This window comes from Somniosus microcephalus, unplaced genomic scaffold (genome assembly GCF_052327205.1).
Source record: "Somniosus microcephalus isolate GS21.2 unplaced genomic scaffold, FLI_Smic_1.0 unresolved_chr7, whole genome shotgun sequence".
Classification (NCBI taxonomy): domain Eukaryota; kingdom Metazoa; phylum Chordata; class Chondrichthyes; order Squaliformes; family Somniosidae; genus Somniosus; species Somniosus microcephalus.
This window is the reverse complement of record NW_028225185.1, coordinates 42,462,770-42,487,747: the sequence shown is the minus strand read 5'-3', so window position 1 is coordinate 42,487,747 and position 24,978 is coordinate 42,462,770. Positions and strand designations below refer to the sequence as shown.

At 50.4% G+C, this 24,978-nt stretch overlaps 1 protein-coding gene across 1 annotated transcript in view; it reads right to left on the bottom strand.

Moving 5' to 3' along the window:
* Positions 1-24,978, bottom strand: part of hdac6 (histone deacetylase 6) — a 224,721-nt gene that overhangs the window by 18,617 nt on the left and 181,126 nt on the right. Inside the window, exons 29-30 of the mRNA XM_085978338.1 lie at positions 15,508-15,681; positions 2,540-2,686 (exon numbers count right to left, since the gene is read on the bottom strand). Of these exons, the coding sequence (XP_085834464.1) occupies positions 2,540-2,686; positions 15,508-15,681 (321 nt within the window). The remainder of the gene's footprint in view (positions 1-2,539; positions 2,687-15,507; positions 15,682-24,978) is intronic.

The window sequence follows — 24,978 nt, the reverse complement described above, 5'->3', positions numbered from 1 at the left end:
TGGAGAAGCTGGGGTTGTTCTCCTTGGAGCAGAGAAGGTTAAGGGGAGATTGACCAGAATGGGACCAGGGATGAGGGACTTCAGTGATGTGGAGAGACTGGAGAAGCTGGGGTTGTTCTCCTTAGAGCAGAGAAGGTTAAGGGGAGATTGACCAGAATGGTACCACGGATGAGGGACTTCAGTGATGTGGAGAGACTGGAGAAGCTGGGATTGTTCTCCTTAGAGCAGAGAAGGTTAAGGGGAGATTGACCAGAATGGTACCAGGGATGAGGGTCTTCAGTGATGTGGGGAGACTGGAGAAGCTGGGATTGTTCTCCTTAGAGCAGAGAGGGTTAAGGGGAGATTGACCAGAATGGTACCAGGGATGAGGGACTTCAGTGATGTGGAGAGACGGGAGAAGCTGGGGTTGTTCTCCTTAGAGCAGAGAAGGTTAAGGGGAGATTGACCAGACTGGTACCAGGGATGAGGGACTTCAGTGATGTGGAGAGACTGGAGAAGCTGGGATTGTTCTCCTTAGAGCAGAGAAGGTTAAGGGGAGATTGACCAGAATGGTACCAGGGATGAGGGACTTCAGTGATGTGGAGAGACGGGAGAAGCTGGGGTTGTTCTCCTTAGAGCAGAGAAGGTTAAGGGGAGATTGACCAGAATGGTACCAGGGATGAGGGTCTTCAGTGATGTGGGGAGACTGGAGAAGCTGGGATTGTTCTCCTTAGAGCAGAGAAGGTTAAGGGGAGATTGACCAGAATGGTACCAGGGATGAGGGACTTCAGTGATGTGGAGAGACGGGAGAAGCTGGGGTTGTTCTCCTTAGAGCAGAGAAGGTTAAGGGGAGATTGACCAGACTGGTACCAGGGATGAGGGACTTCAGTGATGTGGAGAGACTGGAGAAGCTGGGGTTGTTCTCCTTAGAGCAGAGAAGGTTAAGGGGAGATTGACCAGAATGGGACCAGGGATGAGGGACTTCAGTGATGTGGAGAGACTGGAGAAGCTGGGGTTGTTCTCCTTAGAGCAGAGAAGGTTAAGGGGAGATTGACCAGAATGGTACCACGGATGAGGGACTTCAGTGATGTGGAGAGACTGGAGAAGCTGGGATTGTTCTCCTTAGAGCAGAGAAGGTTAAGGGGAGATTGACCAGAATGGTACCAGGGATGAGGGTCTTCAGTGATGTGGGGAGACTGGAGAAGCTGGGATTGTTCTCCTTAGAGCAGAGAGGGTTAAGGGGAGATTGACCAGAATGGTACCAGGGATGAGGGACTTCAGTGATGTGGAGAGACGGGAGAAGCTGGGGTTGTTCTCCTTAGAGCAGAGAAGGTTAAGGGGAGATTGACCAGACTGGTACCAGGGATGAGGGACTTCAGTGATGTGGAGAGACTGGAGAAGCTGGGATTGTTCTCCTTAGAGCAGAGAAGGTTAAGGGGAGATTGACCAGAATGGTACCAGGGATGAGGGACTTCAGTGATGTGGAGAGACGGGAGAAGCTGGGGTTGTTCTCCTTAGAGCAGAGAAGGTTAAGGGGAGATTGACCAGAATGGTACCAGGGATGAGGGTCTTCAGTGATGTGGGGAGACTGGAGAAGCTGGGATTGTTCTCCTTAGAGCAGAGAAGGTTAAGGGGAGATTGACCAGAATGGTACCAGGGATGAGGGACTTCAGTGATGTGGAGAGACGGGAGAAGCTGGGGTTGTTCTCCTTAGAGCAGAGAAGGTTAAGGGGAGATTGACCAGACTGGTACCAGGGATGAGGGACTTCAGTGATGTGGAGAGACTGGAGAAGCTGGGGTTGTTCTCCTTGGAGCAGAGAAGGTTAAGGGGAGATTGACCAGAATGGGACCAGGGATGAGGGACTTCAGTGATGTGGAGAGACTGGAGAAGCTGGGGTTGTTCTCCTTAGAGCAGAGAAGGTTAAGGGGAGATTGACCAGAATGGTACCACGGATGAGGGACTTCAGTGATGTGGAGAGACTGGAGAAGCTGGGGTTGTTCTCCTTAGAGCAGAGAAGGTTAAGGGGAGATTGACCAGAATGGTACCGGGGATGAGGGACTTCAGTGATGTGGAGAGACTGGAGAAGCTGCGGTTGTTCTCCTTAGAGCAGAGAAGGTTAAGGGGAGATTTAATAGAGGTGTTCAAAATCATGGTGTTTTGACAGAATAGAGAGAGAGAAACTGTTTCCAGCGGCAGGAGGGTCGGTAACCAGAGGACACAGATTGAAGATAATCGGTAAAAGAACCAGAGGGGAGATGAGGAGAATGTTTTTTACGCAGCGAGTTGTTGCGATCTGGAACGCGCTGCCTGAAAGGGCGGTGGGAGCAGATTCAATAGTAACTTTCAAAAGGGGGAATTGGAGAAATACTTGAAGGGAAAAATGTGCCGGGCTGTGGGTAAAGAGCAGGGGGGGAGTGGGACTGATTGGAGAGCTCGTTCAAAGAGCCGGCACAGGCACGATGGGCCGAATGGCCTCCTCCTGTGCGATAAGATGCGACGCCCTCGGGCCCTTCACTTGCGCGTCGCGCTAACTAACTACGTCAGGCAATTCCTACGAACCTGGAAACAGGTGAGGCAGACCCAGTTCTCTCCTTCGCTGCCGCAGTCCTCGCACGGTTGGGTCACGCTCAGGCCAGATGTGGGCAGTGGCTGGACCATCTCCAAGTGTGGGCACCATGACAGCGGGGTAACGGCAAAAACCGTTCCCTGGGAAGAAAACACATTGCTGAAAGGCAGAATCATCCTCCGGCGAAGTGCGCAGCGTCCTCGACAAATTTACACAGCAGGCCATACAGTCAGATATATCAGTGTGTTACAGTGAGGGGTGTGGGGTATATCAGTGTTACAGTGAGGGGTGTGGGGTATATCAGTGTGTTACAGTGAGGGGTGTGGGGTATATCAGTGTTACAGTGAGGGGTGTGGGGTATATCAGTGTTACAGTGAGGGGTGTGGGGTATATCAGTGTTACAGTGAGGGGTGTGGGGTATATCAGTGTTACACTGAGGGGTGTGGGGTATATCAGTGTTACAGTGAGGGGTGTGCGGTATATCAGTGTTACAGTGAGGGGTGTGCGGTATATCAGAGTGTTACAGTGAGGGGTGTGGGGTATATCAGAGTGTTACAGTGAGGGGTGTGGGGTATATCAGAGTGTTACAGTGAGGGGTGTGGGGTATATCAGAGTGTTACAGTGAGGGGTGTGGGGTATATCAGAGTGTTACAGTGAGGGGTGTGGGGTATATCAGTGTTACAGTGAGGGGTGTGGGGTATATCAGAGTGTTACAGTGAGGAGTGTGGGGTATATCAGAGTGTTACAGTAAGGGGTGTGGGGTATATCAGTGTTACAGTGAGGAGTGTGGTTTATATCAGAGTGTTACAGTGAGGGGTGTGTGGTATATCAGAGTGTTACAGTGAGGGGTGTGGGGTATATCAGAGTGTTACAGTGAGGGGTGTGGGGTATATCAGTGTTACAGTGAGGGGTGTGGGGTATATCAGAGTGTTACAGTGAGGAGTGTGGGGTATATCAGAGTGTTACAGTGCGGGGTGTGGGGTATATCAGTGTTACAGTGAGGGGTGTGGGGTATATCAGTGTTACAATGAGGGGTGTGGGGTATATCAGAGTGTTACAGTGAGGGGTGTGGGGTATATCAGTGTTACAGTGAGGGGTGTGGGGTATATCAGTGTTACAGTGAGGGGTGTGGGGTATATCAGAGTGTTACAGTGAGGGGTGTGGGGTATATCAGAGTGTTACAGTGAGGCGTGTGGGGTATATCAGAGTGTTACAGTGAGGGGTGTGGGGTATATCAGTGTTACAGTGAGGGGTGTGGTTTATATCAGAGTGTTACAGTGAGCGGTGTGAGGTATATCAGTGATACAGTGAGGGGTGTGGGGTATATCAGTGTTACAATGAGGGGTGTGGGGTATATCAGAGTGTTACAGTGAGGGGTGTGGGGTATATCAGAGTGTTACAGTGAGGCGTGTGGGGTATATCAGAGTGTTACAGTGAGGGGTGTGGGGTATATCAGAGTGTTACAGTGAGGGGTGTGGGGTATATCAGAGTGTTACAGTGCGGGGTGTAGGGTATATCAGTGTTACAGTGAGGGGTGTGGGGTATATCAGAGGGTTACAGTGAGGGGTGTGGGGTATATCAGTGTTACAGTGAGGGGTGTGGGGTATATCAGTGTTACAGTGAGGGGTGTGGGGTATATCAGTGTTACAGTGAGGGGTGTGGGGTATATCAGAGAGTGTTACAGTGAAGCTGTGGGGTATATCAGAGTGTTACAATGAGGGGTGTGGGGTATATCAGTGTTACAGTGAGGGGTGTAGGGTATATCAGAGTGTTACAGTGAGGGGAATATCAGAGTGTTACAGTGAGGGGTGTGGGGTATATCAGAGTGTTACAGTGAGGGGTGTGAGGTATATCAGTGTTGCAGTGAGGGGTGTGGGGTATATCAGTGTTACAATGAGGGTTGTGGGGTATATCAGAGTGTTACAGTGAGGGGTGTGGGGTATATCAGAGTGTTACAGTGAGGGGTGTGGGGTATATCAGAGTGTTACAGTGAGGGGTGTGGGGTATATCAGAGTGTTACAGTGAGGGGTGTGGGGTATATCAGTGTTACAGTGAGGGGTGTGGGGTATATCAGAGTGTTACAGTGAGGGGTGTGGGGTATATCAGAGTGTTACAGTGAGGGGTGTGGGGTATATCAGAGTGTTACAGTGAGTGGTGTGGGGTATATCAGAGTGTTACAGTGAGGGTGTGGGGTATATCGGAGTGTTACAGTGAGGGGTGTGGGGTATATCAGAGTGTTACAGTGAGTGGTGTGGGGTATATCAGTGTGTTACAGTGAGGGGTGTGGGGTATATCAGTGTGTTACAGTGAGGGGTGTGGGGTATATCAGTGTTTTACAGTGAGGGGTGTGGGGTATATCAGTGTTACAGTGAGGGGTGTGGGGTATATCAGAGTGTTACAGTGAGGAGTGTGGGGTATATCAGTGTTACAGTGAGGGGTGTGGGGTATATCAGAGTGTTACAGTGAGGGGTGTGGGGTATATCAGTGTTACAGTGAGGGGTGTGGGGTATATCAGAGTGTGACAGTGAGGGATGTGGGTTATATCAGAGTGTTACAGTGAGGGGTGTGGGGTATATCAGAGTGTTACAGTGAGGGGTGTGGGGTATATCAGAGTGTTACAGTGAGGGGTGTGGGGTATATCAGAGCGTTACAGTGAGGGGTGTGGGGTATATCAGTGTTACAGTGAGTGGTGTGGGGTATATCAGAGTGTTACAGTGAGGGGTGTGGGGTATATCAGAGCGTTACAGTGAGGGGTGTGGGGTATATCAGTGTTACAGTGAGGGGTGTGGGGTATATCAGAGATATACAGTGAGAGGTGTGGGGTATATCAGGGTGTTACAGTGAGGAGTGTGGGGTGTATCAGTGTTACAGTGAGGGGTGTGGGGTATATCAGAGTGTTACAGTGAGGGGTATATCAGTGTTACAGTGAGGGGTGTGGGGTATATCAGAGTGTTACAGTGAGGGGTGTGGGGTATATCAGTGTTACAGTGAGGGTTGTGGGGTATATCAGAGTGTTACAGTGAGGGGTGTGAGGTATATCAGAGTGTTACAGTGAGGGGTGTGGGGTATATCAGAGTGTTACAGTGAGGGGTGTGGGGTATATCAGTGTTACAGTGAGGGTTGTGGGGTATATCAGAGTGTTACAGTGAGGGGTGTGGGGTATATCAGAGTGTTACAGTGAGGGGTGTGGGGTATATCAGTGTTACAATGAGGGTTGTGGGGTATATCAGTGTTACAGTGAGGGGTGTGGGGTATATCAGAGTGTTACAGTGAGGGGTGTGGGGTATATCAGTGTTACAGTGAGGGGTGTGGGGTGTATCAGTGTTACAGTGAGGGGTGTGGGGTATATCAGAGTGTTACAGTGAGGGGTATATCAGTGTTACAGTGAGGGGTGTGGGGTATATCAGTGTTACAGTGAGGGTTGTGGGGTATATCAGAGTGTTACAGTGAGGGGTGTGAGGTATATCAGAGTGTTACAGTGAGGGGTGTGGGGTATATCAGAGTGTTACAGTGAGGGGTGTGGGGTATATCAGTGTTACAGTGAGGGTTGTGGGGTATATCAGAGTGTTACAGTGAGGGGTGTGGGGTATATCAGAGTGTTACAGTGAGGGGTGTGGGGTATATCAGTGTTACAATGAGGGTTGTGGGGTATATCAGTGTTACAGTGAGGGGTGTGGGGTATATCAGAGTGTTACAGTGAGGGGTGTGGGGTATATCAGTGTTACAGTGAGGGGTGTGGGGTATATCAGAGTGTTACAGTGAGGGGTGTGGGGTATATCAGAGTGTTACAGTGAGGGGTGTGGGGTATATCAGAGTGTTACAGTGAGGGGTGTGCGGTATATCAGAGTGTTACAGTGAGGGGTGTGGGGTATATCAGAGTGTTACAGTGAGGGGTGTGGGGTATATCAGAGTGTTACAGTGAGGGGTGTGGGGTATATCAGTGTTACAGTGAGGGGTGTGGGGTATATCAGAGTGTTACAGTGAGGAGTGTGGGGTATATCAGAGTGTTACAGTGCGGGGTGTGGGGTATATCAGTGTTACAGTGAGGGGTGTGGGGTATATCAGTGTTACAATGAGGGGTGTGGGGTATATCAGAGTGTTACAGTGAGGGGTGTGGGGTATATCAGTGTTACAGTGAGGGGTGTGGGGTATATCAGTGTTACAGTGAGGGGTGTGGGGTATATCAGAGTGTTACAGTGAGGGGTGTGGGGTATATCAGAGTGTTACAGTGAGGCGTGTGGGGTATATCAGAGTGTTACAGTGAGGGGTGTGGGGTATATCAGTGTTACAGTGAGGGGTGTGGTTTATATCAGAGTGTTACAGTGAGCGGTGTGAGGTATATCAGTGATACAGTGAGGGGTGTGGGGTATATCAGTGTTACAATGAGGGGTGTGGGGTATATCAGAGTGTTACAGTGAGGGGTGTGGGGTATATCAGAGTGTTACAGTGAGGCGTGTGGGGTATATCAGAGTGTTACAGTGAGGGGTGTGGGGTATATCAGAGTGTTACAGTGAGGGGTGTGGGGTATATCAGAGTGTTACAGTGCGGGGTGTAGGGTATATCAGTGTTACAGTGAGGGGTGTGGGGTATATCAGAGGGTTACAGTGAGGGGTGTGGGGTATATCAGTGTTACAGTGAGGGGTGTGGGGTATATCAGTGTTACAGTGAGGGGTGTGGGGTATATCAGTGTTACAGTGAGGGGTGTGGGGTATATCAGAGAGTGTTACAGTGAAGCTGTGGGGTATATCAGAGTGTTACAATGAGGGGTGTGGGGTATATCAGTGTTACAGTGAGGGGTGTAGGGTATATCAGAGTGTTACAGTGAGGGGAATATCAGAGTGTTACAGTGAGGGGTGTGGGGTATATCAGAGTGTTACAGTGAGGGGTGTGAGGTATATCAGTGTTGCAGTGAGGGGTGTGGGGTATATCAGTGTTACAATGAGGGTTGTGGGGTATATCAGAGTGTTACAGTGAGGGGTGTGGGGTATATCAGAGTGTTACAGTGAGGGGTGTGGGGTATATCAGAGTGTTACAGTGAGGGGTGTGGGGTATATCAGAGTGTTACAGTGAGGGGTGTGGGGTATATCAGTGTTACAGTGAGGGGTGTGGGGTATATCAGAGTGTTACAGTGAGGGGTGTGGGGTATATCAGAGTGTTACAGTGAGGGGTGTGGGGTATATCAGAGTGTTACAGTGAGTGGTGTGGGGTATATCAGAGTGTTACAGTGAGGGTGTGGGGTATATCGGAGTGTTACAGTGAGGGGTGTGGGGTATATCAGAGTGTTACAGTGAGTGGTGTGGGGTATATCAGTGTGTTACAGTGAGGGGTGTGGGGTATATCAGTGTGTTACAGTGAGGGGTGTGGGGTATATCAGTGTTTTACAGTGAGGGGTGTGGGGTATATCAGTGTTACAGTGAGGGGTGTGGGGTATATCAGAGTGTTACAGTGAGGAGTGTGGGGTATATCAGTGTTACAGTGAGGGGTGTGGGGTATATCAGAGTGTTACAGTGAGGGGTGTGGGGTATATCAGTGTTACAGTGAGGGGTGTGGGGTATATCAGAGTGTGACAGTGAGGGATGTGGGTTATATCAGAGTGTTACAGTGAGGGGTGTGGGGTATATCAGAGTGTTACAGTGAGGGGTGTGGGGTATATCAGAGTGTTACAGTGAGGGGTGTGGGGTATATCAGAGCGTTACAGTGAGGGGTGTGGGGTATATCAGTGTTACAGTGAGTGGTGTGGGGTATATCAGAGTGTTACAGTGAGGGGTGTGGGGTATATCAGAGCGTTACAGTGAGGGGTGTGGGGTATATCAGTGTTACAGTGAGGGGTGTGGGGTATATCAGAGATATACAGTGAGAGGTGTGGGGTATATCAGGGTGTTACAGTGAGGAGTGTGGGGTGTATCAGTGTTACAGTGAGGGGTGTGGGGTATATCAGAGTGTTACAGTGAGGGGTATATCAGTGTTACAGTGAGGGGTGTGGGGTATATCAGAGTGTTACAGTGAGGGGTGTGGGGTATATCAGTGTTACAGTGAGGGTTGTGGGGTATATCAGAGTGTTACAGTGAGGGGTGTGAGGTATATCAGAGTGTTACAGTGAGGGGTGTGGGGTATATCAGAGTGTTACAGTGAGGGGTGTGGGGTATATCAGTGTTACAGTGAGGGTTGTGGGGTATATCAGAGTGTTACAGTGAGGGGTGTGGGGTATATCAGAGTGTTACAGTGAGGGGTGTGGGGTATATCAGTGTTACAATGAGGGTTGTGGGGTATATCAGTGTTACAGTGAGGGGTGTGGGGTATATCAGAGTGTTACAGTGAGGGGTGTGGGGTATATCAGTGTTACAGTGAGGGGTGTGGGGTGTATCAGTGTTACAGTGAGGGGTGTGGGGTATATCAGAGTGTTACAGTGAGGGGTATATCAGTGTTACAGTGAGGGGTGTGGGGTATATCAGAGTGTTACAGTGAGGGGTGTGGGGTATATCAGTGTTACAGTGAGGGTTGTGGGGTATATCAGAGTGTTACAGTGAGGGGTGTGAGGTATATCAGAGTGTTACAGTGAGGGGTGTGGGGTATATCAGAGTGTTACAGTGAGGGGTGTGGGGTATATCAGTGTTACAGTGAGGGTTGTGGGGTATATCAGAGTGTTACAGTGAGGGGTGTGGGGTATATCAGAGTGTTACAGTGAGGGGTGTGGGGTATATCAGTGTTACAATGAGGGTTGTGGGGTATATCAGTGTTACAGTGAGGGGTGTGGGGTATATCAGAGTGTTACAGTGAGGGGTGTGGGGTATATCAGTGTTACAGTGAGGGGTGTGGGGTATATCAGAGTGTTACAGTGAGGGGTGTGGGGTATATCAGAGTGTTACAGTGAGGGGTGTGGGGTATATCAGAGTGTTACAGTGAGGGGTGTGCGGTATATCAGAGTGTTACAGTGAGGGGTGTGGGGTATATCAGAGTGTTACAGTGAGGGGTGTGGGGTATATCAGTGTTACAGTGAGGGGTGTGGGGTATATCAGAGTGTTACAGTGAGGGGTGTGAGGTATATCAGTGTTACAGTGAGGGGTGTGGGGTATATCAGTGTAACAGTGAGGGGTGTGGGGTATATCAGTGTGTTACAGTGAGGGGTGTGGGGTATATCAGAGTGTTACAATGAGGGGTGCGGGGTATATCAGAGTGTTACAGTGAGGGGTGTGGGGTATATCAGTGTTACAGTGAGGGGTGTGGGGTATATCAGTGTTACAGTGAGGGGTGTGGGGTATATCAGTGTGTTACAGTGAGGGGTGTGGGGTATATCAGAGTGTTACAGTGAGGGGTGTGCGGTATATCAGAGTGTTACAGTGAGGGGTGTGGTTTATATCAGAGTGTTACAGTGAGGGGTGTGGGGTATATCAGAGTGTTACAGTGAGGGGTGTGCGGTATATCAGAGTGTTACAGTGAGGGGTGTGGGGTATATCAGTGTTACAGTGAGGGGTGTGGGGTATATCAGTGTTACAGTGAGGGGTGTGGGGTATATCAGTGTTACAATGAGGGGTGTGGGGTATATCAGAGTGTTACAGTGAGGGGTGTGGGGTATATCAGAGTGTTACAGTGAGGGGTTTGGGGTATATCAGAGTGTTACAGTGAGGGGTGTGGGGTATATCAGAGTGTTACAGTGAGGGGTGTGGGGTATATCAGAGAGTTACAGTGAGGGGTGTGGGGTATATCAGTGTGTTACAGTGAGGGGTGTGGGGTATATCAGTTTTACAGTGAGGGGTGTGGGGTATATCAGTGTTACAGTGAGGGGTGTGGGGTATATCAGAGTGTTACAGTGAGGGGTGTGGGGTATATCAGAGTGTTACAGTGAGGGGAGTGGGGTATATCAGTGTTACAGTGAGGGGTGTGGGGTATATCAGTGTTACAATGAGGGGTGTGGGGTATATCAGAGGGTTACAGTGAGGGGTGTGGGGTATATCAGTGTTACAGTGAGGGGTGTGGGGTATATCAGAGTGTTACAGTGAGGGGTGTGGGGTATATCAGAGTGTTACAGTGAGGGGTGTGGGGTATATCAGAGTGTTACAGTGAGGGGTGTGGGGTATATCAGAGTGTTACAGTGAGGGGTGTGGGGTATATCAGAGTGTTTCAGTGAGGGGTGTGGAGTATATCAGAGTGTTACAGTGAGGGGTGTGGTGTATATCAGTGTTACAGTGAGGGGTGTGGGGTATATCAGAGAGTGTTATCGAGAGGTGTGGGGTATATCAGTGTTACAGTGAGGGGTGTGGGGTATATCAGTGTTACAGTGAGGGGTGTGGGGTATATCAGTGTTACAGTGAGGGGTGTGGGGTATATCAGAGTGTTACAGTGAGCGGTGTGGAGTATATCAGTGTTACAGTGAGGGGTGTGGGGTATATCAGAGTGTTACAGTGAGGGGTGTGGGGTATATCAGAGTGTTACAGTGAGGGGTGTGGGGTATATCAGTGTTACAGTGAGGGGTGTGGGGTATATCAGTGTTACAGTGAGGGGTGTGGGGTATATCAGTGTTACAGTGAGGGGTGTGGGGTATATCAGAGTGTTTCAGTGAGGGGTGTGGGGTATATCAGAGTGTTACAGTGAGGGGTGTGGGGTATATCAGAGTGTTACAGTGAGGGGTGTGGGGTATATCAGTGTTACAGTGAGGGGTGTGGGGTATATCAGAGTGTTTCAGTGAGGGGTGTGGGGTATATCAGAGTGTTACAGTGAGGGGTGTGGGGTATATCAGTGTGTTACAGTGAGGGGTGTGGGGTATATCAGAGTGTTACAGTGAGGGGTGTGGGGTATATCAGAGTGTTACAGTGAGGGGTGTGGGGTATATCAGAATGTTACAGTGAGAGGTGTGGGGTATATCAGTGTGTTACAGTGAGGGGTGCGGGGTATATCAGAGTGTTACAGTGAGGGGTGTGGGGTATATCAGAGTGTTACAGTGAGGGGTGTGGGGTATATCAGAGTGTTACAGTGAGGGGTGTGGGGTATATCAGAGTGTTACAGTGAGGGGTGTGGTGTATATCAGTGTTACAGTGAGGGGTGTGGTGTATATCAGTGTTACAGTGAGGGGTGTGGGGTATATCAGAGAGTGTTATCGAGAGGTGTGGGGTATATCAGTGTTACAGTGAGGGGTGTGGGGTATATCAGTGTTACAGTGAGGGGTGTGGGGTATATCAGTGTTACAGTGAGGGGTGTGGGGTATATCAGAGTGTTACAGTGAGCGGTGTGGAGTATATCAGTGTTACAGTGAGGGGTGTGGGGTATATCAGAGTGTTACAGTGAGGGGTGTGGGGTATATCAGAGTGTTACAGTGAGGGGTGTGGGGTATATCAGTGTTACAGTGAGGGGTGTGGGGTATATCAGTGTTACAGTGAGGGGTGTGGGGTATATCAGTGTTACAGTGAGGGGTGTGGGGTATATCAGTGTTACAGTGAGGGGTGTGGGGTATATCAGTGTTACAGTGAGGGGTGTGGGGTATATCAGAGTGTTACAGTGAGGGGTGTGGGGTATATCAGAGTGTTACAGTGAGGGGTGTGGGTTATATCAGAGTGTTACAGTGAGGGGTGTGGGGTATATCAGTGTGTTGCAGTGAGGGGTGTGGGGTATATCAGAGTGTTACAGTGAGGGGTGTGGGGTATATCAGTGTTGCAGTGAGGGGTGTGGGGTATATCAGAGTGTTACAGTGAGGGGTGTGGGGTATATCAGTGTTACAGTGAGGGGTGTGGGGTATATCAGAGTGTTACAGTGAGGGGTGTGGGGTATATCAGTGTTACAGTGAGGGGTGTGGGGTATATCAGTGTTACAGTGAGGGGTGTGGGGTATATCAGTGTTACAGTGAGGGGTGTGGGGTATATCAGAGTGTTACAGTGAGGGGTGTGGTGTATATCAGAGTGTTACAGTGAGGGGTGTGGGGTATATCAGAGTGTTACAGTGAGAGGTGTGGGTATATCAGAGTGATACAGTGAGGGGTGTGGGGTATATCAGAGTGTTACAGTGAGGGGTGTGGGGTATATCAGAGTGTTACAGTGAGGGGTGTGGGGTATATCAGAGTGTTACACTGAGGGGTGTGTGGTATATCAGAGTGTTACAGTGAGGGGTGTGGGGTATATCAGAGTGTTACAGTGAGGGGTGTGGGGTATATCAGTGTTACAGTGAGGGGTGTGGGGTATATCAGAGTGTTACAGTGAGGGGTGTGGGGTATATCAGAGTGTTACAGTGAGGGGTGTGGGGTATATCAGAGGGTTACAGTGAGGGGTGTGGGGTATATCAGTGTGTTACAGTGAGGGGTGTGGGGTATATCAGAGTGTTACAGTGAGGGGTGTGGGGTATATCAGAGTGTTACAGTGAGGGGTGTGGGGTATATCAGAGTGTTGCAGTGAGGGGTGTGGGGTATATCAGTGTTACAGTGAGAGGTGTGGGGTATATCAGAGTGTTACAGTGAGGGGTGTGGGGTATATCGGAGTGTTACAGTGAGGGGTGTGGGGTATATCAGAGTGTTACAGTGAGGGGTGTGGGGTATATCAGAGTGTTACACTGAGGGGTGTGGGGTATATCAGAGTGTTACAGTGAGGGGTGTGGGGTATATCAGTGTGTTACAGTGAGGGGTGTGGGGTATATCAGAGTGTTACAGTGAGGGGTGTGGGGTATATCAGTGTTACAGTGAGAGGTGTGGGGTATATCAGAGTGTTACAGTGAGGGGTGTGGGGTATATCAGTGTTACAGTGAGGGGTGTGGGGTATATCAGAGTGTTACAGTGAGGGGTGTGGGGTATATCAGAGTGTTACAGTGAGGGGTGTGGGGTATATCAGAGTGTTACAGTGAGGGGTGTGGGGTATATCAGAGTGTTACAGTGAGGGGTGTGGGGTATATCAGTGTTACACTGAGGGGTGTGGGGTATATCAGTGTGTTACAGTGAGGGGTGTGGGGTATATCAGTGTTACAGTGAGAGGTGTGGGGTATATCAGAGTGTTACAGTGAGGGGTGTGGGGTATATCAGAGTGTTACAGTGAGGGGTGTGGGGTATTTCAGTGTTACACTGAGGGGTGTGGGGTATATCAGTGTTACACTGAGGGGTGTGGGGTATATCAGTGTTACAGTGAGGGGTGTGGGGTATATCAGAGTGTTACACTGAGGGGTGTGGGGTATATCAGTGTTACAGTGAGGGGTGTGGGGTATATCAGAGTGTTACACTGAGGGGTGTGGGGTATATCAGTGTGTTACAGTGAGGGGTGTGGGGTATATCAGTGTTACAGTGAGAGGTGTGGGGTATATCAGTGTGTTACAGTGAGAGGTGTGGGGTATATCAGAGTGTTACAGTGAGGGGTGTGGGGTATATCAGTGTTACAGTGAGGGGTGTGGGGTATATCAGAGTGTTACAGTGAGGGGTGTGGGGTATATCAGTGTGTTACAGTGAGAGGTGTGGGGTATATCAGAGTGTTACAGTGAGGGGTGTGGGGTATACCAGTGTTACAGTGAGGGGTGTGGGGTATATCAGAGTGTTACAGTGAGGGGTGTGGGGTATATCAGAGTGTTACAGTGAGGGGTGTGGGGTATATCAGAGTGTTACAGTGAGGGGTGTGGGGTATATCAGAGTGTTACAGTGAGGGGTGTGGGGTATATCAGAGTGTTACAGTGAGGGGTGTGGGGTATATCAGTGTGTTACAGTGAGGTGTGTGGGGTATATCAGAGTGTTACAGTGAGGGGTGTGGGTATATCAGAGTGTTACAGTGAGGGGTGTGGGGTATATCAGTGTTACAGTGAGGGGTGTGGGGTATATCAGAGTGTTACAGTGAGGGGTGTGGGGTATATCAGAGTGTTACAGTGAGGGGTGTGGGGTATATCAGGGTTACAGTGAGGGGTGTGGGGTATATCAGAGTGTTACAGTGAGGGGTGTGGGGTATATCAGTGTTACAGGGCGGGGTGTGGGGCATATCAGAGTGTTACAGTGAGGGGTGTGGGGTTTCTTAGTGTTACAGTGAGGGGTGTGGGGTATATCAGTGTTACAGTGAGGGGTGTGGGGTATATCAGTGTGTTACAGTGAGGGGTGTGGGGTATATCAGTGTTACAGTGAGGGGTGTGGGTTATATCAGAGAGTGTTATCGAGGGGTGTATATGAAGGGGTAAAGTCTGGTGAATTGTTGCTGATTCACTGTTCGCTCAGTGTCGTGTCTGCTCTGTAAATTGCTGCAACACTGGCATCTAGTGGCCGACAGCCGCGACTGCCTTTTCCCTGCCGTGAGGAAACATTGATTTTTTTCCTGCACTCTGTGCTGTCACTTGTCGCAGTTTTCCACACGCTGTGCCGGCCCCCTAACCCCCCCGCTCCGCCCCTCCAGGGTGCCTTGGTAGGCAAACCCGTGCGGCCCGTAGGCTGTAAGGATGACCGCTGATTCTACCGTGTGGTGCATCGCAACTAGTCGCCCGGGAGGGGGCACCGCGAATATTCGGCCGTGAGAGGGGGCACCGCAGCTATTCGACCGTGAGGGGACACCGAGACTATTCGGCCATGAGGGGTCCACCGCCGCTATTCGACTGCGAGAGGGGGCACTGCGGCTATTCGACCGTGAGAGGGGGCACCGCGGCGATTTGGCTGTGTGTGGGGACATTGTGGCAATTTGCTCGTCTGGGGCCACGCAGCTATTAGGCCGTGCAGGGCGTCGCTGCTCATTGACGCCGCGGGTGCATTTTGGCTATTCGGCAGTGTGGGGAATCGCAGCCATTCAACCGTGTGGGGAAGCGCAACTGTTCAACCGCGAGGTGGGGGTGCAACTCAGCTACTCGGCCATCTAGGGCATCGCGTCGGTTTGGGGAACAAGGGTATGCGTGTGGGGCCACGTGGCTATTCGACCGCAGGAGGCATCGCGGCCAGTCCCAATTCTGTTCCTCCACACTTCCTTTCAAACCAACCCCACGCAGCGGAACACGCCGCCAGGTCATCACCCCGGAGGAGGCGTTTTGAGCTCACCGGTTCCGCGGCCGGCGTCAGGTCAGAAAGCGGGACGGCTGGCTCCGGGCAGCGCGAGCAACTGCGGCCGCTGCCGACGGCCACGAGGTCATCATTGCTGTCCGTCAGCTTCCTGGAGGTGTAGGAGGGGGAGCTGGAGACGTCCTGGCTACTGGCTCCGTCTGGGACTTCTCCCTGTTCGGAATCGGAAAGGGGGAGCGATTAATTCACCTGACACATCGAAGGAGAGCTAACTCATCACCGCCGTATTTCAAAGAAAGAAAGACTCCCATTTCTCCAGCGCCTTTCACCACCTCAGGACGTCCCAAAGCGCTTCACAGCCAATGAAGGACTTGTTTTGTAGTGTGGTCACTGTTGTAATGTAGGAATCGTGGCAGCCAATTTGCGCACAGCAAGCTCCCACAAACAGCAATGTGATAAATGATCAGATCATCTGTTTCTCAGTGATGTTGGTTGAAGGGTAAATATTGGCCCCAGGACACCGGGGAGAACTCTCCCCCCCTGCTCTTCTTCCAATAGTGGCCGTGGGATCTTTTACGTCCCACCACAGCACAGCTGCCGGTTATAGCTGTGGATGTTCTTGCCATGGAGAGAGTGCAGCGAAGATTCACCAGGCTGATACCTGGGATGGCAGGAATGACGTATGAGGAGAGATTGGGTCGATTGGGCTTATACTCGCTGGAGTTTAGAAGAATGAGAGGGGATCTCATTGAAACTTATAAATTCTAACAGGACTGGACAGACTAGATGCAGGAAGGATGTTCCCGATGGCGGGGGAGTCCAGAACCAGGGGTCATAGTCTAAGGATAAGGGGTAAGCCATTTAGGACAGAGATGAGGAGGAATTTCTTCACCCAGAGTGGTGAACCTGTGGAATTCTCTACCACAGAAGGCAGTTGAGGACAATTCATTAAATATATTCAGGAAGGAGTTAGATCTATTTCTTAAGGCTAAAGGGATCAAGGGATATGGGGAGAAAGCAGGGACAGGGTACTGAATTTGGATGATCAGCCATGATATCATTAAATGGCGGAACAGGCTCGAGGGGCCGAATGGCCTACTCCTGCTCCTATCTCCTATGTTTCCATACCATTTCAGGCCGATACAACTGTGCTTACTCACTAATTCACAACTCCCGATCTTGATCGACAACATTCTTGTGAATTATATAGTTTTTACACAGATTTGCCTAGAATGTACAGCACAGAAACAGGCCATTCGGCCCCTCTGCTCCGTGCCGGTGTTTCTGCTCCACACCAGCCTCCTCCCGCCCCTCTTCATCTCACCCCATCACCATCTCCTTCTATTCCTTTCTCCCTCGTGTGTTTATCCAGCTTCTCCTTAAATGCATCTACACTATTCGCCTCGACCACTCCCTGATACCTGGGATGGCAGGAATGACGTATGAGGAGAGATTGGTTCGATTGGGTTTATACTCGCTGGAGTTTAGAAGAATGAGAGGGGATCTCATTGAAACTTATAAAATTCTAACAGGACTAGACAGACTAGATGCAGGAAGGATGTTCCCGATGGCGGGGGAGTCCAGAACCAGGGGTCACAGTCTAAGGATAAGGGGTGTGGGAGCGAGTTCCACATTCTCACCACTCTCTGGGGAAAGAAGTTTCTCCTGAATTCCCGATTGGATTTATCAGTGACTCTCTTATATTGATGGCCCCTGGTTCTGGTCTCCCCCACAAGTGGAGACATCTTCTCTACGTCTACCCTATCGAAACCCCTTCATAATCTTAAAGACCTCTATCAGGTCACCCCTCAGCCTTCTCTGTTTAGTCTTTCCTGATAGTTGCACTCTCTTAGTCCTGTCATCATCCTTATACAATCATACAGCACAGAAGGAGCCATGGTGTTACCTGTTTCACCTGTTTGGACACCATTTACACCTGTGATTGCTGTGATTATCTCTCTGCCGAGGTGTGATAAATGGCAGTTAGAAAGATTACCTGTAAACATCTGACATGATTCTCTGACTATATAAGCTGTGTTTTTATGCATTTCTCCACTTCACCTGACAAAGGAGCAGCGCTCCAAAAGCTTGTGATTTCAAATAAAGCTGTTGGACTATAACCTGGTGTTGTGTGATTTCTTACATTAGCACAGGAGGAGGCCGTTCGGCCCATCGTGCCTGTGCCGGCTCTTTGAACGAGCTCTCCAATCAGTCCCACTCCCCCCCTGCTCTTTCCCCGCACATTTCTCCCCTTCAAGTATTTATCCAATTCCTGTTAGAATTCTAAAGGGGGTGCAACAATTTTAAAGTGGGTGTGTGAACAGAGAGACCTGGGGGTATATGTGCAGAAATCCTTGAAGATGGCAGGGCAGGTTGAGAAAGCGGCTAAAAAAGCACACGGGATCCTGGGCTTCATGAACAGAGGCATAGAGTTCAAAAGCAAGGAAGTTATGATGAACCTTTATAAAACACTGGTCTGACCTCAACTGGAGTATTGTGTCCAATTCTGGGCACCGCACTTTAGGAAGGATGTGAAGGCCTGGCAGAGGGTGCAGAGGAGATTGATCAGAATAGTACCAGGGATGAGGGACTTCAGTGATGTGGAGAGACTGGAGAAGCTGGGGTTGTTCTCCTTAGAGCAGAGAAGGTTAAGGGGAGATTGACCAGAATGGTACCAGGGATGAGGGACTTCAGTGATGTGGAGAGGCTGGAGAAGCTGGGGTTGTTCTCCTTAGAGCAGAGAAGGTTAAGGGGAGATTGACCAGAATGGTACCAGGGATGAGGGACTTCAGTGATGTGGAGAGACTGGAGAAGCTGGGATTGTTCTCCTTAGAGCAGAGAAGGTTAAGGGGAGATTGACCAGAATGGTTCCAGGGATGAGGGACTTCAGTGATGTGGAGAGACTGGAGAAGCTGGGGTTGTTCTCCTTAGAGCAGTGAAGGTTAAGGGGAGATTGACCAGAATGGTACCAGGGATGAGGGACTTCAGTGATGTGGAGAGACTGGAGAAGCTGGGATTGTTCTCCTTAGAGCAGAGAAGGTTAAGGGGAGATTGACCAGAATGGTTCCAGGGATGAGGGACTTCAGTGATGTGGAGAGGCTGGAGAAGCTGGGGTTGTTCTCCTTAGAGCAGAGAAGGTTAAGGGGAGATTGACCAGAATGGTACCGGGGATGAGGGACTTCAGTGATGTGGAGAGACTGGAGAAGCTGGGGTTGTTCTCCTTAGAGCAGAGAAGGTTAAGGGGAGATTGACCAGAATGGTCCCAGGGATGAGGGACTTCAGTGATGTGGAGAGGCTGGAGAAGCTGGGGTTGTTCTCCTTAGAGCAGAGAAGGTTAAGGGGAGATTGACCAGAATGGTACCGGGGATGAGGGACTTCAGTGATGTGGAGAGACTGGAGAAGCTGGGATTGTTCTCCTTAGAGCAGAGAAGGTTAAGGGGAGATTGACCAGAATGGTACCAGCGATGAGGGACTTCAGTGATGTGGAGAGACTGGAGAAGCTGGGGTTGTTCTCCTTAGAGCAGAGAAGGTTAAGGGGAGATTGACCAGAATGGTACCAGGGATGAGGGACTTCAGTGATGTGGAGAGACTGGAGAAGCTGGGGTTGTTCTCCTTAGAGCAGAGAAGGTTAAGGGGAGATTGACCAGAAAGGTTTCAGGGATGAGAGACTTCAGTGATCTGGAGAGACTGGAGAAGCTGGGGTTGAGAGATTTGACATAGGTGTTCAAAATCATGAGGGGGTCGAGACAGAGTTGGTAAGAGAAAAACTGTTCCCATTGGCGGAAGGGTCAAGAACCAGAGGACACAGATTTAAGGTGCTTGGCATAGGAGCGTAGGAACAGGTGGAGGCTGTTCAGCCCCCTTGAGCCTGCTATATTAGGAACAGGAGGAGGCCGTTCAGTCCCTCGAGCCTGTTACATTAGGAACAGGAGGAGGCCATTCAGCCCCCTCAAGCCTGTTAAATTAGGAACAGGAGGAGGCCGTTCAGTCCCTCGAGCCTGTTACATTAGGAACAGGAGGAGGCCGTTCAGTCCCTCGAGGCTTTCATTAGGAACAGGAGGAGGCCGTTCAGCCCCCTCGAGCCTGTTACATTAGGAACAGGAGGAGGCCATTCAGCCCCTCGAGCCTGTTCCGCCATTCAATGAGATCATGGCTGATCTGTGACCTCACTCCATCTCCCCGCCTTTGCCCCGTATCGCTTAATACCTTTGGTTAACAGAAATCTATCAATCTCCGATTTAAAATTAACAATTGACCCCCGGCATCAATTGCCGTTTGCGGAAGAGAGTTCCAAACTTCTACCTCCCTTTGTGTGTCGAAGTGTTTCCGAACTTCACTCCTGAAAGGTCTGGCTCTAATTTTGAGACTCTGCCCCCTCGTCCGAGACTCCCCAACCAGCGGAAATAGTTTCTCTCTCTCGACCCTATCAGTTCCCCTTAATATCCTGAAAACTTCGATCAGATCGCCCCCTTAACCTTCTAAACTCCAGGGAATACAACCCTAGTTTGTGTAATCTCTCCTCGTAACTTAACCCCTGGAGTCCGGGTGTCATTCTGGTAAACCTACGCTGCACTCGCTCCAAGGTCAGTATATCCTTCCTAAGGTGTGGGGCCCAGAACTGCTCCCAGTGCTCCAGGTGTGGGCTAAGAACCAAAGGCAACACTTTCTTACGCAGCGAGTGGTTAGGATCTGGAATGCACTGCCTGAGAGGGCGGTGGAGGCAGACTCAATCGTGGCTTTCAAAAGGGAATTGGATCAGTACCTGAAGGAACAAAATTTGCAGGGCTACAGGGAAAGGACGGTGGGGGTGGGACTAGCGGAAGAGCTCTTGCAGAGAGGCGGCACGGGCTCGATGGGCTGAATGGCCTCATTCTGTGCTGTAACCATTCTATCATTCTGCGAATCTGCTTCCACGAAAAATTCTCAGCTCCCCCCTGCAAATTTTGCCAATTATCTTAAATCTGTGTCCTTGTAAATCTTTTTTGCACCTTCTCCGGCGGCTCAAGGTATTTTTTGTAATATGCATACCAGAACTGCGCACAGTGCTCCAAGTGTGATATGGAGACCAGAACTGCGCACAGTGCTCCAAGTGTGATATGGAGACCGGAACTGTGCACAGTGCTCCAAGTGTGATATGGAGACCAGAACTGTGCACAGTGCTCCAAGTGTGATATGGAGACCAGAACTGTGCACAGTGCTCCAAGTGTGATATGGAGACCAGAACTGTGCGCAGTGCTCCAAGTGTGATATGGAGACCAGAACTGTGCACAGTGCTCCAAGTGTGATATGGAGACCAGAACTGTGCACAGTGCTCCAAGTGTGATATGGAGACCAGAACTGTGCACAGTGCTCCAAGTGTGATATGGAGACCAGAACTGTGCACAGTGCTCCAAGTGTGATATGGAGACCAGAACTGTGCCCAGTGCTCCAAGTGTGATATGGAGACCAGAACTGTGCACAGTGCTCCAAGTGTGATATGGAGACCAGAACTGTGCACAGTGCTCCAAGTGTGATATGGAGACCAGAACTGTGCACGGTGCTCCAAGTGTGATATGGAGACCAGAACTGTGCACAGTGCTCCAAGTGTGATATGGAGACCAGAACTGTGCACAGTGCTCCAAGTGTGATATGGAGACCAGAACTGTGCACAGTGCTCCAAGTGTGATATGGAGACCAGAACTGTGCACAGTGCTCCAAGTGTGATATGGAGACCAGAACTGTGCACAGTGCTTCAAGTGTGATATGGAGACCAGAACTGTGCACAGTGCTCCAAGTGTGATATGGAGACCAGAACTGTGCACAGTGCTCCAAGTGTGATATGGAGACCAGAACTGTGCACAGTGCTCCAAGTGTGATATGGAGACCAGAACTGTGCACAGTGCTCCAAGTGTGATATGGAGACCAGAACTGTGCACAGTGCTCCAAGTGTGATATGGAGACCAGAACTGAGCACAGTGCTCCAAGTGTGATATGGAGGCCAGAACTGTGCCCAGTGCTCCAAGTGTGATGTGGAGACCAGAACTGTGCACAGTGCTCCAAGTGTGATATGGAGACCCGAACTGTGCACAGTGCTCCAAGTGTGATATGGAGACCAGAACTGTGCACAGTGCCCCAAGTGTGATATGGAGACCAGAACTGTGCACAGTGCTCCAAGTGTGATACACAGACCAGAACTGTGCACAGTGCTCCAAGTGTGATATGGAGACCCGAACTGTGCACAGTGCTCCGTGTGATATGGAGACCAGAACTGTGCACAGTGCTCCAAGTGTGATATGGAGACCAGAACTGTGCACAGTGCTCCAAGTGTGATACGGAGACCAGAACTGTGCACAGTATTCCAAGTGTGATATGGCGACCAGGACTGTGCACAGTGCTCCAAGTGTGATATGGAGACCAGAACTGTGCGCAGTGCTCCAAGTGTGATATGGAGACCAGAACTGTGCGCAGTGCTCCAAGTGTGATATGGAGACCAGAACTGTGCGCAGTGCTCCAAGTGTGATATGGAGACCAGAACTGTGTGCAGTGCTCCAAGTGTGATATGGAGACCAGAACTGTGCACAGTGCTCCAAGTGTGATATGGAGACCAGAACTGTGCACAGTGCTCCAAGTGTGATATGGAGACCAGATCTGTGCACAGTGCTCCAAGTGTGATATGGAGACCAGAACTGTGCACAGTGCTCGAAGTGTGATATGGAGACCAGAACTGTGCACAGTGCCCCAAGTGTGATATGGAGACCAGAACTGTGCACAGTGCCCCAAGTGTGATATGGAGACCAGAACTGTGCACAGTATTCCAAGTGTGATATGGAGACCAGAACTGTGCACAGTGCTCCAAGTGCGATATGGAGACCAGAACTGTGCACAGTGCTCCAAGTGTGATTTGGAGACCAGAACTGCGCACAGTGCTCCAAGTGTGATATGGAGAGCAGAACTGTGCACAGTGCTCCAAGTGTGATATGGAGACCAGAACTGTGCACAGTATTCCAAGTGTGATATGGAGACCAGAACTGTGCACAGTGCTCCAAGTGTGATATGGAGACCAGAACTGTGCACAGTATTCCAAGTGTGATATGGAGAGCAGAACTGTGCACAGTATTCCAAGTGTGATATGGAGACCAGAACTGTGCACAGTATTCCAAGTGTGGTCTAACCAAGGGTCTAAATATGTTTAACATTATATCTCTGTTTTTCAATTCCATTCCTCTGGACGGGTTCGTGAGCAACAGAATGCTTTGAATTGTCATCTTGGGCCCAGGATCGAAGGAGCCACATTGGGAGCCAAACAGTTTAGCTGCTTGCGTGATGTTATCTGATCACGAGGTTGGTGCTGCGGATTCTGGGGTCCCCGGTCAGGTCTGGGGTCCAGGAGTACGTAGGTTCCTCTGTAACAATCTGCCGCCCCTGCCTCAGCCCATCCACTGCTGAAACGCTCATCCGCGCCTTCTTCCCCTCCAGACTCGACTATTCCGACCCTCTCCCGCCCGGCCTCCCACCTTCCACCCTCCGTAACCATCAGCTCATCTAAAACTCTGCTGCCCCCCGTGTCCTAACTCGCACCCAGTCCCGTTCACCCCTCACCATCCCCTACCGCCCTCTGTACTCGCTGGTTCCCGGTCCGGCCACGCCTCGATTTTAAAATTCTGATCCTTGTGTTCAAATCCCTCCATGGCCTCCTTGCTCCCCTCCCTATCTCTGTAACCTCCTCCAGCTCCTACAACCCTCCCAGATCTCTGCGCTCCTCCAATTCTGGCATCTCGCGCATCCCCCTGATTTCCATCGCTCCACCATTGGCTACCGCGCCAGGGCCCCTGAGCTCTGGAATTCCCTCCCGAAACCTCTCCGCCTCTCTGTCCTCCTTTAAGACGCTCCTTAAAACCGACCTCTTTGGCCCAGCTTTTGGTCACCTGTTCCTAATATCTCCTTATGTGGCTCGGTGTCAAATTGTGTGATTTACGCTCCTTTGAAGCTCCTTGGGCCGTTTTACTACGTTAAAGGCGCTGGTTAAATGGGAGCTGTTGGATAGAAGAGTGTCTGGATTAAGTCGTTTAGTAAGTTGACTGATTATAATCATAGACTAGTACGGCACAGAAGGAGGCCATTCGGCCCATCGAGTCTACGCCAGCTCTTTCGAAGAGCATCCAGTTCGTCCCACTCTCCCGCTCTTTCCCCACATCCCTGCAATTTTTTTCTCCGACTAGTATTTCTCCAATTCCCTTTCGAAGGCTACTATTGAATCTGTCTCTACCGCCCTATCAGGCAGCACATTCCAGATCCTGACCACTCGCTGCGTAAAAAAATTATTTCCTCGTGTTGCTTTTGTCAATCGCCTTAAACCTGTGCCCTCTGACCCTCCTGCCACTGGAAACAGTTTCTCCTTATTTACTCCATCAAAACCCCTGCATGATTTTGAACACCTCTATCAAATCTTCCCTTAACCTTCTCTGCTCTAAGGAGAACAATCCCAGCTTCTCCAGTCTCTCCACATCACTGAAGTCCCTCATCCCTGGGACCATTCTGGTCAATCTCCCCTTAACCTTCTCTGCTCTAAGGAGAACAACCCCAGCTTCTCCAGTCTCTCCACATCACTGAAGTCCCTCATCCCTGGTACCATTCTGGTCAATCTCCCCTTAACCTTCTCTGCTCTAAGGAGAACAACCCCAGCTACTCCAGTCTATCCACATCACTGAAGTCCCTCATCCCTGGTACCATTCTGGTCAATCTCCCCTTAACCTTCTCTGCTCTAAGGAGAACAATCCCAGCTTCTCCAGTCTCTCCACATCACTGAAGTCCCTCATCCCTGGTACCATTCTGGACAATCTCCCCTTAACCTTCTCTGCTCTAAGGAGAACAACCCCAGCTACTCCAGTCTATCCACATCACTGAAGTCCCTCATCCCTGGTACCATTCTGGTCAATCTCCCCTTAACCTTCTCTGCTCTAAGGAGAACAATCCCAGCTTCTCCAGTCTCTCCACATCACTGAAGTCCCTCATCCCTGGTACCATTCTGGTCAATCTCCCCTTAACCTTCTCTGCTCTAAGGAGAACAATCCCAGCTTCTCCAGTCTCTCCACATCACTGAAGTCCCTCATCCCTGGTACCATTCTGGACAATCTCCCCTTAACCTTCTCTGCTCTAAGGAGAACAACCCCAGCTACTCCAGTCTATCCACATCACTGAAGTCCCTCATCCCTGGTACCATTCTGGTCAATCTCCCCTTAACCTTCTCTGCTCTAAGGAGAACAATCCCAGCTTCTCCAGTCTCTCCACATCACTGAAGTCCCTCATCCCTGGTACCATTCTGGTCAATCTCCCCTTAACCTTCTCTGCTCTAAGGAGAACAACCCCAGCTTCTCCAGTCTCTCCACATCACTGAAGTCCCTCATCCCTGGTACCATTCTGGTCAATCTCCCCTTAACCTTCTCTGCTCCAAGGAGAACAATCCCAGCTTCTCCAGTCTCTCCACATCACTGAAGTCCCTCATCCCTGGTACCATTCTGGACAATCTCCCCT